This window comes from Mercenaria mercenaria, chromosome 8 (genome assembly GCF_021730395.1).
Source record: "Mercenaria mercenaria strain notata chromosome 8, MADL_Memer_1, whole genome shotgun sequence".
Classification (NCBI taxonomy): domain Eukaryota; kingdom Metazoa; phylum Mollusca; class Bivalvia; order Venerida; family Veneridae; genus Mercenaria; species Mercenaria mercenaria.
In genome coordinates, this window is record NC_069368.1 from 29,019,312 (window position 1) to 29,033,310 (window position 13,999).

The following is a 13,999-nucleotide window of genomic DNA, read 5'->3' on the forward strand; positions in this document are numbered from 1 at the left end:
TCATTCGAACCTATAATACGATTGTAAACAACAGTAACCCATAAATGTGTTACGCGCATCTCTGCTGTCCCCACCTCTATTATCTATGGCTGAAACAATGATACGCGCTTGACATGACTTGTATTTATTTTACCTCATTGCTAACGAGTAAATAGAAACACATTTTCAGGGGGAAAAGCTGAAAACCTGAAACGGGAAAAATTGCTTATGCGAAGTGAGATGTTAATTCAGGGCCTTCCGTGCAAGTTAATCCCACAAGTTTTGGACAAAGTTTGTTTTAATGTTCCATGTCTGTTGGATCGGACTTCGCAAACTATGAGTAAACCCCCAAATGACGTTTATATGGATGCCGCCATCTTGGAATGGACGTCCCGTCATTTTACAACGCAAGTCTATGGGGGAAAATATAAAATCTTGATTTCACTTTTTTTTTAATTGAAAAAGGCGCCTAGAGATATCAACCTTCTAGTATAAACGATGCTATTTTTGACAATTTACAAACAGTATAAATAGATTATCGGAGGTCCAAAATCAGGTGAGGTAGACTTTAGCTATTATAATTTTGCAAGGTAACCATTTCAATCAAGCATTTTATATCAGGACGATATTAGACATATATATATTTTTTGATACCTTTGCAAAATTGACACACTGTCTGTCCAATATTGTTTCCAAGCAAAATGCAGTAAAGAGCGTCCAAATATTTTCGCTAGAAGATTCTTGGTTGAACTGCCAAAATCTGCCTCGAGATACTGTTATCTAACATTTATGTAATAAATACCGCACGAGTGTCCTCTTATAACCCTAAAGAAAGATAAAAAAAAATAATATACAATTCCATGTATAGTTTTGAAATTGGCGTGTTTTGTTTGTTTTGTTTTGTTTTTTTTGTTTTTTCTTGTTTTGTTTTTTTTGTTGTTTTTTATTGGTTTTTTTTTTGTGATTCATTTTTACTGTTATACTAATTTAAATAAATGCTACTCGGTATAAAAAAAGAATTTCTCAAACTCACAGTTGATTGTCTAGTCACGAATGCAAACAAATAGTAATTTTTGGAAGCAACAATCGTATATCCAACTTGAAAAATCGGGACGGAAAAATGTATGTAACATTATACTAGCATACATGAAGCAATTGTTACCTCCATAATTGAGCTGCGCAATGAGAAAACCAACATAGTGCATTTGTGACCAGCATGGATCCGGACCAGACTGTGCATCCGTGCAGTCTGGTCAGGATCCATGCTATTAGCTAACGGTTTCCCTAATTGCAATAGGCTTTGAAAGCGAACAGCATGGATCCTGACCAGTCTGCACGGATGCACTATATTGGTTTTCTCATGGTGAGGCTCATATAATGTACCGGTGAAAACCGGAACTGAAAATATTTTCAACTTATATTTAGCATTGTTTCTAAATTCTATCAATATATTCACGCAAGATGAATTAATGGTAGGTAACAACTGTTCATCTTTCGTAAATCGGCAAGACTGCTAATTTCATAAGGTATATTGCGATACTATTTCTCTTGGTCCCGCAGTTGGTATTGTCCGTAAGAATTAACCTGGCACTCATGAATATTCCGTTTATTTCCGTAAATTAATTTTCGGTGTCCGAACCTAAATAGTGTATAACTATGACAGATATAATTTTTAATGACTTAACCTCACACGGGCAGGTAGCTCTGTGGACAAAGCATTTAGCTGCCAATCTCGAGTACTACGTCAACTGTATCTTTTCTCTTTTTTTACAATTTTTTATATGCAAACTAACATCGTATCGGGTCAAACGTATCGTGATTTTTATGGTTCATTTACTGAAGGTTGTCATATTTAACCGTTGTAGAAAAAGTGGATTTTTTTTAAAAAAGTATCATAGATAAAAAACAACAACAATGTTTCCAGAAAAAAAATACTACTAGACAAACAATTAACTTCATGAAATATGATACATAAAATAATGTAACAGTAAAACCAGTATCAATAACATTACATTACATAAAATATTATAAATTTTCATAATTTTTTATATCTAATTAGTGTGATTTCGAACCCATGGTAACGTGCGTGGAAGTCAGACACTTTACCACTACGCTACCTTGTCACCGGTCTGTTACTTTTAAATTAGTTATATAGATTTTTTTCAGGATACAAATATTGCGTTAATTAACGAAAACGTACAAAAATATTGTCGAAGATTAATGAGTGCCAGGTCAATACTTACGGACTATACATGTAAATTCATTGAAATATTATTGACATGGTACATGTTTTGCTAATGTCCAAACAGGGATAAAAAATATAGGTCGCACAATGTCTTTAAACCCCTGTTGCGACCATATTGTAAAATGCTTTTAATCAATTTTGACCGCGTAATTTGAAAGTATCTTAAAACCTGATTATGCGCAAAAAGTATCGATTGTAAAATTGCTATATTATTATCAATAAAAAGCACTGATCATTACGTGTGAGAACCGAGTGTGACAGCGAAGGACATACCCGATATTGATTACAACTACCTTATATATTGATCGATTTACATGTATAGGCTCGGTATGTTTATTTTAAATTCAACCTGAAGGAGTATAAATTTAAGATATTTATGAAGAAAAATATAAAGGAGAATTGTGAGTGAATATCATAGCCTTGGAGTAACTGTATGATAGCAAAGATATGTGACAAATGTGTAAGTATAATTTCCATTTTTCTGTTCAGTTCATAATATTGAAAGTTAATGTTGAAATTGAAGTAAAGTAGCTGGTAAAATGACTCTACTTAACGTGTTAGAAAGATCTAATTACGTGTTTAGAAAATAGAACATACATTGTCATTACCGGTAATCTAACGTTCACTTTATCTTTAAAAGATTTTTTTTTAAATCATAAATGTCAAAAAGCATGTAATTTTCACCGTTCACTTGTATATGCTATACGGATTTGAATACTAGAAATTAAAAACGATTAAATTTTGTGGAGTAATTTTGCTAACTAGTTGACCTATCTGCTAAGTCAGCTGAATAGAAAGTCATGCAAATATTTTAGCTCGGCCGAAACTAGGCGTCTACATCAGGAAGATAAACTATCTGTCTACGAAAGAGGACAAAGAATACAAAGATGACGAGGAAACGCAGGGCAACCAGTTAATAGATTATGAGCGCCTCTGTGATCAAGATGAAAACTTCAATTTTGAAGAGCTGAAGGTGCGTTCATTAGACTTTACCTTTTGTATAAATGACATAGCAAATTCTTAGATTAAATAGTCTTACATTTCCTTGAATTGAGGGATGAGGCTGTGTGTTTACTAAGCTGTAGCCTCTGTATAGAATAATACACAAATTTCTTTCTTCCCTTCATCTTGAATAGCTGAATATTTGTTCACTGTGTTGTACAGAATGGATTCTTATTTTTTATACACTATTTTTACTTTAAGAGCTTAATACGCGTTGACTGGGGTTGTAGCCTATGTATAGAAATACGTATATTGAATGTGACGATCTCGACTGTAGCTATCTTGACAGCAGGGTTTTTACTTATCAACTTTTCAAAATTACATAATGCGTCGTTGTAGTGTTTTTCAAGATTTTTTCATTCATGATCAAAATTGTTTAACGTCCCGTCATTAATAAGTTTTTATTATTAGTATTATTATTATTTTGGAGAAGTTATCTGAAAAATAGAATTTTATCATGTTTTAGGATGGCTATGCAGCGTTTAGGGAAAAAGTTTGTATACCCAAGTTTACAGGCAGACATTCTCCGCCGTATTGGGTGGCTTATTCTACTGCATGTGTTCTTGAAAGGTTAACCAGGTAAACTAGGACTATAAACGAATCTGTTGTAGCCAGAGTTGTATATCAAATGTCAAAAATGTTATTAGGTCTATTATGTTACTAAATAAGTGTTTTCATACTGGCATTTAAATTCAGTCTTGGATTGTCGTACTGGCCTCTGTCAAATTTTATAACAAAGCCAGTATGCAATTACTAAATTTATAACATTAGTATATATACGGATATTTCACAGCGTGTTTTAAGTATAGGATACAGATAATTTATTGACATTCAAATGCAATTAAAGTTTCCCGAATCGAAGCGTTTTTATAAATTCCCATTTATTTTGAACCACTTCGTGATTAAGTGACCAATGTTTTTCCGTTATAAAATAATATGAAAATAAGATGGCTACTTTTTTGAAAATCCTTCGCTTGTCATTGCTTAAAACAGATGTTTGAACTGTAAGGAAAAGCCTGATAATTCAGATTAGCTATTTTGTTACATTAAAATTTGAAAAATACAGTTTATGCATTTTTGCATAATTTCAGAGACTTTGAAGACGACGAGAGCAAGCATTTACAGATAGGTCATGAATTGCTGTACACTTGGTTGGCGCTGTTTTGTGCCAGACCAAGTTCTGGACAGTTAGATCTCATGTCAAACTTTACAGGCGGTCTGTTTGAAAAGTATATAGAGGTAATATGTTATTATGATTATGGTATACATGTCAGTTTTCGCCTATACATGTTTGTAGTCATTCCGAAATTTGGGTTCCGATGTCAAGTATTTATCATACACAGTACCGTTTGTAAATTAGTTCACAGAAGGGCTAATATAAATATTTTAGTGCAAAATTGCAAAGTGCTTTTAATCACTGTAAACAGGACAATATATCTTATCTTTGGCCGTAATACAGATGTCATAACAGCCAATATTTGCAAGCTTTCAGTCCGTCTAACCATATGATTCAGATTTAAAATTCTGTTATTTCAAACATATTTTACTGCTTGAAATGTTCTTTGATCAGGACGGCATATGTTTCGAGTCCAAGACATATTTAAAATATCACTTGTTTTTCGACAAGTGACTTTTACAACTTTTTAAATTTGATCCAGGTATGTATTTTAATAGTAGATTTAATAGTTAAGACTAGTGACGTTAACTATTCCATGCAATATAAAGTCTTCAAACGTAACTAATTAATGCTTTTCTTCTAAGGCTTGCAAAGCAGACGAACTGGTCAAGATAATGTCCCGGATGAAGATAAAATTTTCCTACGACGCGAAGAATGAAACAGACGAGGAAAGAACCTATGCAAGCTTTCTTAGCGACAATGCAAAAACGTTCTTTCAAAATCTCACGTATGAAGTGAAAAGATACAGATTTCTGTCTCTATAAATAAAGGATTTACTTCCTGCTCAGTGTTTTTCATTTGAAACGATTTGTTATTTTTTTGTCTTACCGTTGCTCTATAAATCTTACTTTACCGAGTATAAGAAGGCTCATGTTTGTTTTTCGTTATATGGTTCTTCAAAAGAGAAAAGATGTAATGTTGGTGATAATAGGAAATGAAAGTTTCATGCAAAATCATTTACACAGAGTTACATTCTTTGGTAATCAATAACAAACTCTGTAAGATGATCTTATCTTAGCATAGATAGCTACCAATTAAAATAATAGCCGACATGGATTGAAAGAGTCTCTTCGTAAGATGTATAAAATGTGCAACAGGATTCAAAACTCATCAAACGTTGTTTATATATTATGCGAGATTAACTATAAATGTTTTTCTATCTATAAGTAGGTTTTAAGTAAATTATCGAAAATTTGGCATATTTTTCACTGTAAAAAATATTACAGGTCTTAAACCTATTTCTTTTGATTGATTGATTGATTGATTGATTACCTACTAACTGATTGATTATACTTTCAGTGAAGAACAATGCGCAGAGCCAGTGGTACTGGAAGCTTTCCTTGATCTGCGAATCTTCTATCAGCAACAAATTTCAAAAATATCCCCCACTTTGGCACTATATGTCGGATACCTAGTTCGTGACATGGCATCAAAATTCAAAACCAATGTTGGCGACCCGTATAAAGTAAGCTTTTATTCTTTTCGGCGCTAGCAAACTTAGTTTATTTAAAGGATGTTTAGTTAATAAATATAAAAAAACGAGTAAGTTAAAGGAATTGAGAACATTTTCGAGTTTCAAAGACATTCATTAATTGGATAAAATTGGCTTTAAAAAAGAAAGAAAATGCTAGATTAAACAAAAACAAACATAGTTGATTATAATAGCCCGCTCACTGCCTCCTGTAATCGCAAACTTTCTATTTTAATATGACTAAGTACTATTCAAGTTAATCAGTGATACTGACTATGTGTATTGTTCAAGTTTACCAGTGATACTGATTATGTGAGAACCGAAAACTGTCCGTAAAGACAAAATCACAAAACACAAAAGTGAATGCTTTGTTTGTTGGTCTGTTTTGGGCCAAACAGCTGACAAAGTTTAAGATACTTTCCAGTTGTTGTTGTTTCTTTCTGGAAGAAAAGGGCAACAGCGCCAACAACTCCTAAGGTAAATTCAGAATACATAACACGTAGTTCTGATTCCACTATTTGAATACAACATCTATTTATATTTGCCCAGAAACTAGCGAACGTGCAGGTCATTGTAACCCATCTGTCGTATATTGAAGAATCTCTGTGTACCTTCGAGGGTGATCTGAAAGCACTTAGAGACGAAGAAACGCTGAACGAAATTGTCAAGGCAGCACGGTAAGTTATCACCTGTGGAGACATGAATGGTCTTACTTGAAAACAATTGGTATATACGGAGAAGAAAAAGAAACATTTTAGATGATGGCGTAAACATTTTTTACCTGGAAATTTATCAGATCAGTTTTCTTCCTTTTTCAGAGTTTTGCTTTTGTTGGGGTTAACGTCACAATAAAAGGTATGTAGAGACTTTCCAGCTTTATTTTGTGACGGTGGAGGAGGACCATAGACGCTCTTCCGAACAATATTTCATTTTGCTAATTCGTAATAAATCGTTATACATATATATGAACAGGACTCTGTTGACAATATCTGCGTTTATTTTTTAAATAAGTGACACAGCTCGAAACAAGTATTTTACAATAATCCTTTTATTTTCTTCAGAGAAAGTTCAAAGGTGAAAGAATTGTTCCCTGCACTTATGTCATTGGTCACCAGGTTTTCAAAGAGGAAGACACCTCTACAGAATGGATACAGAATTTTTGATGTCTACAGAATAAATCTATTTAGAGATATGACAAAATTTCTTGTAAGCTTTCTTTATTGTACCGGACTTCGGTGATATGATAATGGTTTAATTTAACAGGTACGAATGTTAGAAAAGGGAAAATATTTTACTATCAAACGAAAAGCACATTATTAATTGTATGAATATATTTAAATGGTGAGGTAGCGATTTGTTTCCAGATGCTGGAGTTATTATTGTGAAATGCATATCAGTCTAGTGCATTTGTTTAAATCTGATAATTCATGGATAATCAGGTGAACATGCCTTGCCGACACATGCTGTCCAACGAATTATTGATATTTCAGAACTATTTTGTTAGTTTGTTTTTTCGTATAGTAGTTCAGCTTCAACTGACTCAGATATATATTTTTTGGCTTCAACTGCCTCAGATTACCGATACGTGTAAAGAATAAAGAATAGTGTAACATTTAGTTGCAAATAAAATAAAATGAGCCGCATCATGAGAAAACCAACATAGTGGCTTTCAAAGCCTACTGCAATTAGAGAAACCGTTAGCGAACAGCATGGATCCTGACCAGACTGTGCTGATGCGCAGGCTGGTCTGGATCCATGCTGGTCGCAAACGCACTATGCTGGTTTTCTCATGGCGCGGCTCAAATGTATATCATAAAATTAATTTGCTATTCTCATTCGTATATAGCAACCAGACGGTGGCATGTTTGAATCATGTAATGCAATGATAAAGAACGTTCTGACGGACGGATGTGAATTAACGAAAGCGAAACAAGACATGATCGTCGAGGCACTATCAGATTGTCTGCTGAAAGTGAAAAACTTGTAAGCACAAATATATTTTTACTTCCATGCCTTATTACAGATAGACTGAAGCAATTGACCAAATATTGTTACGTTTAGGAACATTTGCTCACTCTAAAATGATTATGTACTTTTTGTACACCAGTATCAACGTCTATTTCTTTATATGTTTAAATGATTTATAATTATTTTCAATGATATGCACTTTAAGCATGGGTTTTATGCAAAAATATTCAATTTACTGTATAGATTTCTGAATTACCCATACACACTCTCGTAAACTATATATTTAGACGTACATCGCAAGTTCTGAATATTACAGATTTTATTTCAATATAACTTGCTTTAGTTCTTTATATACACGTATTATACGTACAAAAATGTCATGAATGTTATTACAAGTATCTTATTCCTATGAACTGTAGCTTTTATTGGTTATCTATGTACACATACTATACGTACATCACAAGTTCTGAATAGTATTATAAATATCTTATTCCTATGAACTGTAGCTTTTATTTTGGTTATCTATGTACACATATTATACGTACATCACAAGTTCTGAATAGTATTTTAAGTATCTTATTCATACGATCATATGAACTATAACTTGCTTTGGTTATTTATATACATATACTATACGTACATCACAAGTTCTCTATGTTATTATAATGAATTATAACTTGCTTTCGTTATTTATATACACATATATGTACATCACAAGTTCTGAATGTCATTATAAGTATCTTTTGCATATGAATTATAACTTGCTTTAGTTATTTATATACACATATATGTACATCACAAGTTCTGAATGTCATTATAAGTATCTTTTGCATATGAATTATAACTTGCTTTAGTTATTTATATACACATATATGTACATCACAAGTTCTGAATGTCATTATAAGTATCTTTTGCATATGAATTATAACTTGCTTTCGTTATTTATATACACAGACGATACTAGTTATCATCTCTTGTTCGAAAGTCAGTAAAATATTTTTATATCAGTTATAGAGAAAAAAATGCAATCTTAGCGGTGCATTCGGCTTTCCGCTGGTTTTATCTGCCAAACTGTGTTGTTCTGATTATGTTAGGACTTCATCACAAGCAAAGGACCTGCTAGACGCTCTTCTTATCATGTTGAAATCAGGAAGAAAATGCATGATAAATGCCGTGAAGAGGACCCTTAAGACCAAGGAATATACGAAGACAATTGAATGGAAGGTAACTTGTTTTTCTGTCATTTTCAATAAATTATTAGGGTAAGTTCGCGACTTCAGTATACATTTTGTTTAATCTCCGATTATATTTCCGTCAACATTTATACAATTTAACAAATGAAAATAATTGATATAGATTTGGAGGTCTCATATATAGTTTTCTTTATTAACATATAAATGTGCATATTTCGCGGCTATTTCAATCCATATATTTGTTCTCAAGTCGCAACAATGAAACATTGCGTGAAATTATTTCACGACGTTGTAATTCAAGCCAGTGTTATCTTGTTACTTTATTGCAAATAGAATTAATAGAGTTCCCATGATTTCCTTGTCTTAATGATTCATACTAATATTATCTTGTTATTTTACTACAAGTTGATTAAATGGAATTCCAATGGTGTTCTTGTCTTAATGATTCATACCAATATTATCTTGCTATTTCACTGCAAAAAATAGAATAATGGAATTCCCATGGTTTTCTTGTCTTGATAATTCATACAGTATTATCTTGTTATTTCACTGCATGAGGAATTAATGGAACTGCAATGGTGTTCTTGTCTTAATGATTCATTCAAATATTATCTTGTTATTTCTATGGTTTTCTTGTATTTATATTTCATACCAATATAGTTTTATTATTTCACTGCCAAAATGAATCAATGGAGTTCCTACGGTTTCCTTGTTAATTTGTAATCTTGTTTCAGAATTTGATAGCGGAGGCGAAAGAATTGCTAAATGTGGTTGGAACATTGAAATGTGATCAGTTGGAATACACTGAGAGCAGAGAGTATGACGAAGTTTTACGAGAATTATTGGATACTGTCGAGATATCACTGGAATTGTTTAAGTATGAATTCTATCAGATACAAGTCACACGGAGTAACTAATTAAAATTTTAAGAAGTTTTAGTTTCTATCTTTTAAACCATTTTTTATCAACTTTTGCTCAAAGCAATCAAAATATGAAAAGATCATCTGCATCAATACATTGCATTTTAATGGAGGGATCATTTTTGTGGTGATACTATCTGCCGGATGAAAGCTTCATTTTCCGTGACTCGGAATCTAGCATGTCTGGTAATGGACACATTTACATAGAAATCTGATGGAGGTATTAAGTAAATGTCAACATTTATTTACACACATAATTTCCCTAAATAGCTTGATACTACTTGAGTTGGCCCGAAAACAATTACCGGTAAGTATTTTCATGCCAAGTTTTGTGTAGTATTAAATCGGCACAGAGCATAATCAAGAACACGAGAAGTCTTGTTTGAAATGCCTGTTAATACCATAATAGATTGTTTATCTTGTTTGTTATTTTTAAAGCACCTCTGATTGTGCTTATATATTTTTATTTGCAACACAGATTTATCTAGAAAACTGTAAAAGACTAATATAAAAAGTGAATTATTAATACTTCTGAGAGGACTTCATTTTATCTCACGACATCCGCCCATGCCCTCCCACAACGAAAACGACATCCGTCCATGCCCTCCCACATCGAAAACGACATCCGCCCATGCCCTCCCACAACGAAAACGACATCCGCCCATGCCCTCCCATAACGGAAACAAAGCTAAGTATCTTAGTAGGAGTATAATGATAGTGTTGTGCCTCAAACGTTTTTACCACAACACCTTCCCTTTACCAATGTTTGTGGTGTCTGAAAATTTATATTCTGGCTATAAAAACACTCGGAAAATACAATGTTACTTCGCAGGTTGCTCGATTTTTAGCTCGACTATTCATAGAATAGTAGAGCTATTGGACTCGCCCATGCGTCGGCGTCCGCGTCGGCGTCGGCGTCGGCGTCCGCGTCCCGATTTTGGTTAAGGTTTTGTATGTAAGCTGGTATCTCAGTAACCACTTGTGGGAATGGATTGAAACTTCACACACTTATTCACTGTGACAAACTGACTTACATTGCACAGGTTCCATAACTCTATTTTGCTTTTTTACAAAATTATGCCCCTTTTTCGACTTAGAAATTTTTGGTTAAGGTTTTGTATGTAAGCTGGTAACTCAGTAACTACTTGTGGGAATGGATTGAAACTTCACACACTTATTCACTGTGATGAACTGACCTACATTGCACAGGTTCCATAACTCTATTTTGCTTTTTTACAAAATTATGCCCCTTTTTTGACTTAGAAATTTTTGGTTAAGGTTTTGTATGTAAGCTAGTATCTCAGTACTTACTAATGGGAATGGATTGAAACTTCACATACTTGTTCACTGTCATGATCTGACATGCACTAAGCAAGTCCCATAACTCTACTCTTTTTTTTTCAAAATTATGCCCCTTTTTCGACTTAGTAGTTTTTGGTTAAATTTTTGTATGTAATCTGATATCTCAGTATCCACTAATTGGAATGGATTGAAACTTCACACACTTGTTCACTGTCATGATCTAACATGCACTAAGCAAGTCCCATAACTCTACTTGGCATTTTTACAAAACTATGCCCCTTTGACTTAGCAGTTTTTGGTTAAGTTTTGTATGTAAGCTGGTATCTCAGTATCCACAAATTGGAAAGGATTGAAACTTCACATACTTGTTCACTGTCGTGATATGACATGCAGTACAGAGGTTCAATACCTCTACTTTGCATTTTACAAAATTATGCCCCTTTTTCAACTTTTGTATTCATTCAATTGACAAGGCTGTTGAATAGTCGAGCGTTGCTGTCCTCCGACAGCTCTTGTTATGGTACTGGTTGTGTGCCTTCATGGATTCTATTTTTTTTTACAGATCGTGTTGTGTGTACGATCAAAAGTTCTGTTTTATAGATTGTTTAATTCCAGAAAAGGAAAGATTTTGAAAGACATACTGAATGACCACGTGACGCTTATATTTAACTGTTTAGAGATGACAGAACCTAACAAAGCTTAATTAGCATACAAGGCATCAGATTCAAAGTACCTCACTATTACGGTATGCCTGATTTTATAGAGCCTAAAGTCTTGTAATAAAGTAGCTCAACTAGAAATATTTTGTACCATTTGTTGTAATGTAGAAACTATTTCTGTATATACAAATTAAAAACATGACTATTCTCAACCATTTATGTTACACTAATGGCTCCTATCACAGAATTTAATCGTATATCAGCTGCACAGTATGCTATGTTTTTTTTTTCAATGTGCCTTCTCTTGTTGGGTAGTCTTTTTTTCAAACGGCGTCATTACTGTTTAAACGAGCGCAGCCTGTAGCATATAATATGTAGATGTTGATATCAAGCAGTAATACTGCATTTTACCATGAAAAATACATTTGATCATCATCCACTTCGTCAACATTATATGTTTATTACAAGTTTTAACATTAATTATCAATTAGTCTACCATTGTTGCTTTTGTGTTTATGTAACTAGTGTCCATAAATAAATCCCAGAATATATATCATAAAGTCTATGTCTTTGGTAAAAGAGAAAGAAAATGGAAAGATAAAGAAAGATATAGTAACATACGACAGCTCAAATTAATTAAAGGGAAACTCATACACCAATAGTTTAAAATTCTTATATTGTTTATCAGAATTATTTTACAAAACAGATGTCTTAAAGTTATTAAAATCTGTTGACTTTAAGATAAAAGATAAAGAAATAGTGGATGCGATACTAGATAAAGTTGATAAACTGTTGAAGCAGTCAGCTGAACTGTGGGATACGGACAGATCAGTGACAGTCCAACATTTGCTAGACGCTGTAATTAAATCTTATAATGGGTGAGAAATTTTGGGGAATCGGCTTGTGAACAGTTTCGTTCATAAAATTAAAAAAATAAAGAAATTACAAAAGTGATGTTTATAAACCACTTGGGTTTAAAGAATAACTTCAAATTCCCCGAACAAAGTACATGTCACGTACCTAGATTGCAGACTTTTGTGAGGTGCTCAGTCCGTCTGTATCACGGGGAAAAAAATAGAATTTAAAAAATGTTCGCTCCATTTGCGTAGATGTATCCACTAAGAGCGATTTAGAAAAAATCACCTTATGGAATAGGAAAATGCGTAGTTTAGTAAGCAAACAGAATTTGAGTCAAAATACACCCCGGGTTTATTTTTCGAGGATTGGTAAAGGAAAACGTTTTTAAGCTAAAAAACCCCGGAAATTGGGATAGATTGGTAAAGAAATTAGCGATAAGTAAAAATAAAACCCCCAGAAGTTGTGAAATTTTTGGTAAAGCGAATAGCGACTTCAACTCAAAATACAACCTAGTAAGTTACATAGGTTTGATGAAGCAAACAGCGATTTGAGCTCATCATACACAGTCAACATAACAATATAAAGTTCTGTTATACACTTTATATACATTTCAGTATCGGGAAGAATGTGACAGATTCACAGAACTCAATGTTTATGTCAATTTTCGACACGTGTTGTGAAGGAGAAAGTATAGATGAAAAAATTTGTTCTCCCAGACGAAGAAAAATGACATGTTCTATTTAATTTACATATCAAGGGAAATAATTTATATCACTAGGGGAGCATACAAATTTTAAACGCGCATTTCTTTTTTAATTTTCAAAAGTTTTTCGTATAGATATATAGTTTTTATTTTTGGTTTTAAAACGTAAAAACAAGCCATTATAGCTCATACAGCGTTTTCAAGTTTTTAAGGGTGGAGGAAGCCCCCAAGTCCCCCCATGACATCTTTAAACATGGGGGGGTTTTTGGTAAACCCCAAAAATTTTCGAAATCCAGCTGAAAAGACCCCTTCCTAAAACCCTTCTTTGAACTTTTTTAATAATAAATAGACATGAAGAACGTGTGTCGTGAAAAAGTAATTCGGCGGTTTCAAATATTGTCAAACGTTAATATAGACAATATTTCACAAAAAGATCACTTGCTATCAATTCAATTTTCGTGAATGTATTTCACCTGTGAATAATGCCGCTTGCATTTTAGTTACTTTTAAAAGACAACATTT

General features: G+C 33.1%; 1 protein-coding gene across 2 annotated transcripts; it reads left to right on the forward strand.

Annotated features, from left to right (window-relative positions):
• The first annotated feature begins 2,480 nt into the window (after positions 1 to 2,480).
• Positions 2,481 to 13,500, forward strand: LOC123565796 (uncharacterized). Of its 2 annotated transcripts, none has more exons than XM_053549635.1 (14): positions 2,481 to 2,684; positions 3,040 to 3,197; positions 3,693 to 3,805; positions 4,318 to 4,465; positions 4,988 to 5,130; positions 5,703 to 5,868; positions 6,424 to 6,551; positions 6,936 to 7,080; positions 7,721 to 7,857; positions 8,937 to 9,066; positions 9,770 to 9,912; positions 11,858 to 12,002; positions 12,658 to 12,794; positions 13,389 to 13,500. In XM_053549635.1, exons 1-12 carry the CDS (start codon positions 2,681 to 2,683, stop codon positions 11,958 to 11,960), a joined length of 1,518 nt encoding a protein of 505 aa, XP_053405610.1. In that variant the 5' UTR covers positions 2,481 to 2,680; the 3' UTR covers positions 11,961 to 12,002; positions 12,658 to 12,794; positions 13,389 to 13,500. The 2 variants fall into 2 exon arrangements, with proteins under 2 accessions (XP_053405610.1, XP_053405611.1); XM_053549636.1 differs by having other exon boundaries at positions 2,484 to 2,684; positions 11,873 to 12,002.
• Positions 13,501 to 13,999: the final 499 nt, after the last annotated feature.

Coding starts and splice junctions, on each gene's coding strand:
- LOC123565796 (XM_053549635.1), top strand. Junction 5,131..5,702: donor ACGTTCTTTCAAAATCTCAC/GTATGAAGTGAA, acceptor TTATACTTTCAG/TGAAGAACAATGCGCAGAGC. Junction 6,552..6,935: donor GAAATTGTCAAGGCAGCACG/GTAAGTTATCAC, acceptor TATTTTCTTCAG/AGAAAGTTCAAAGGTGAAAG.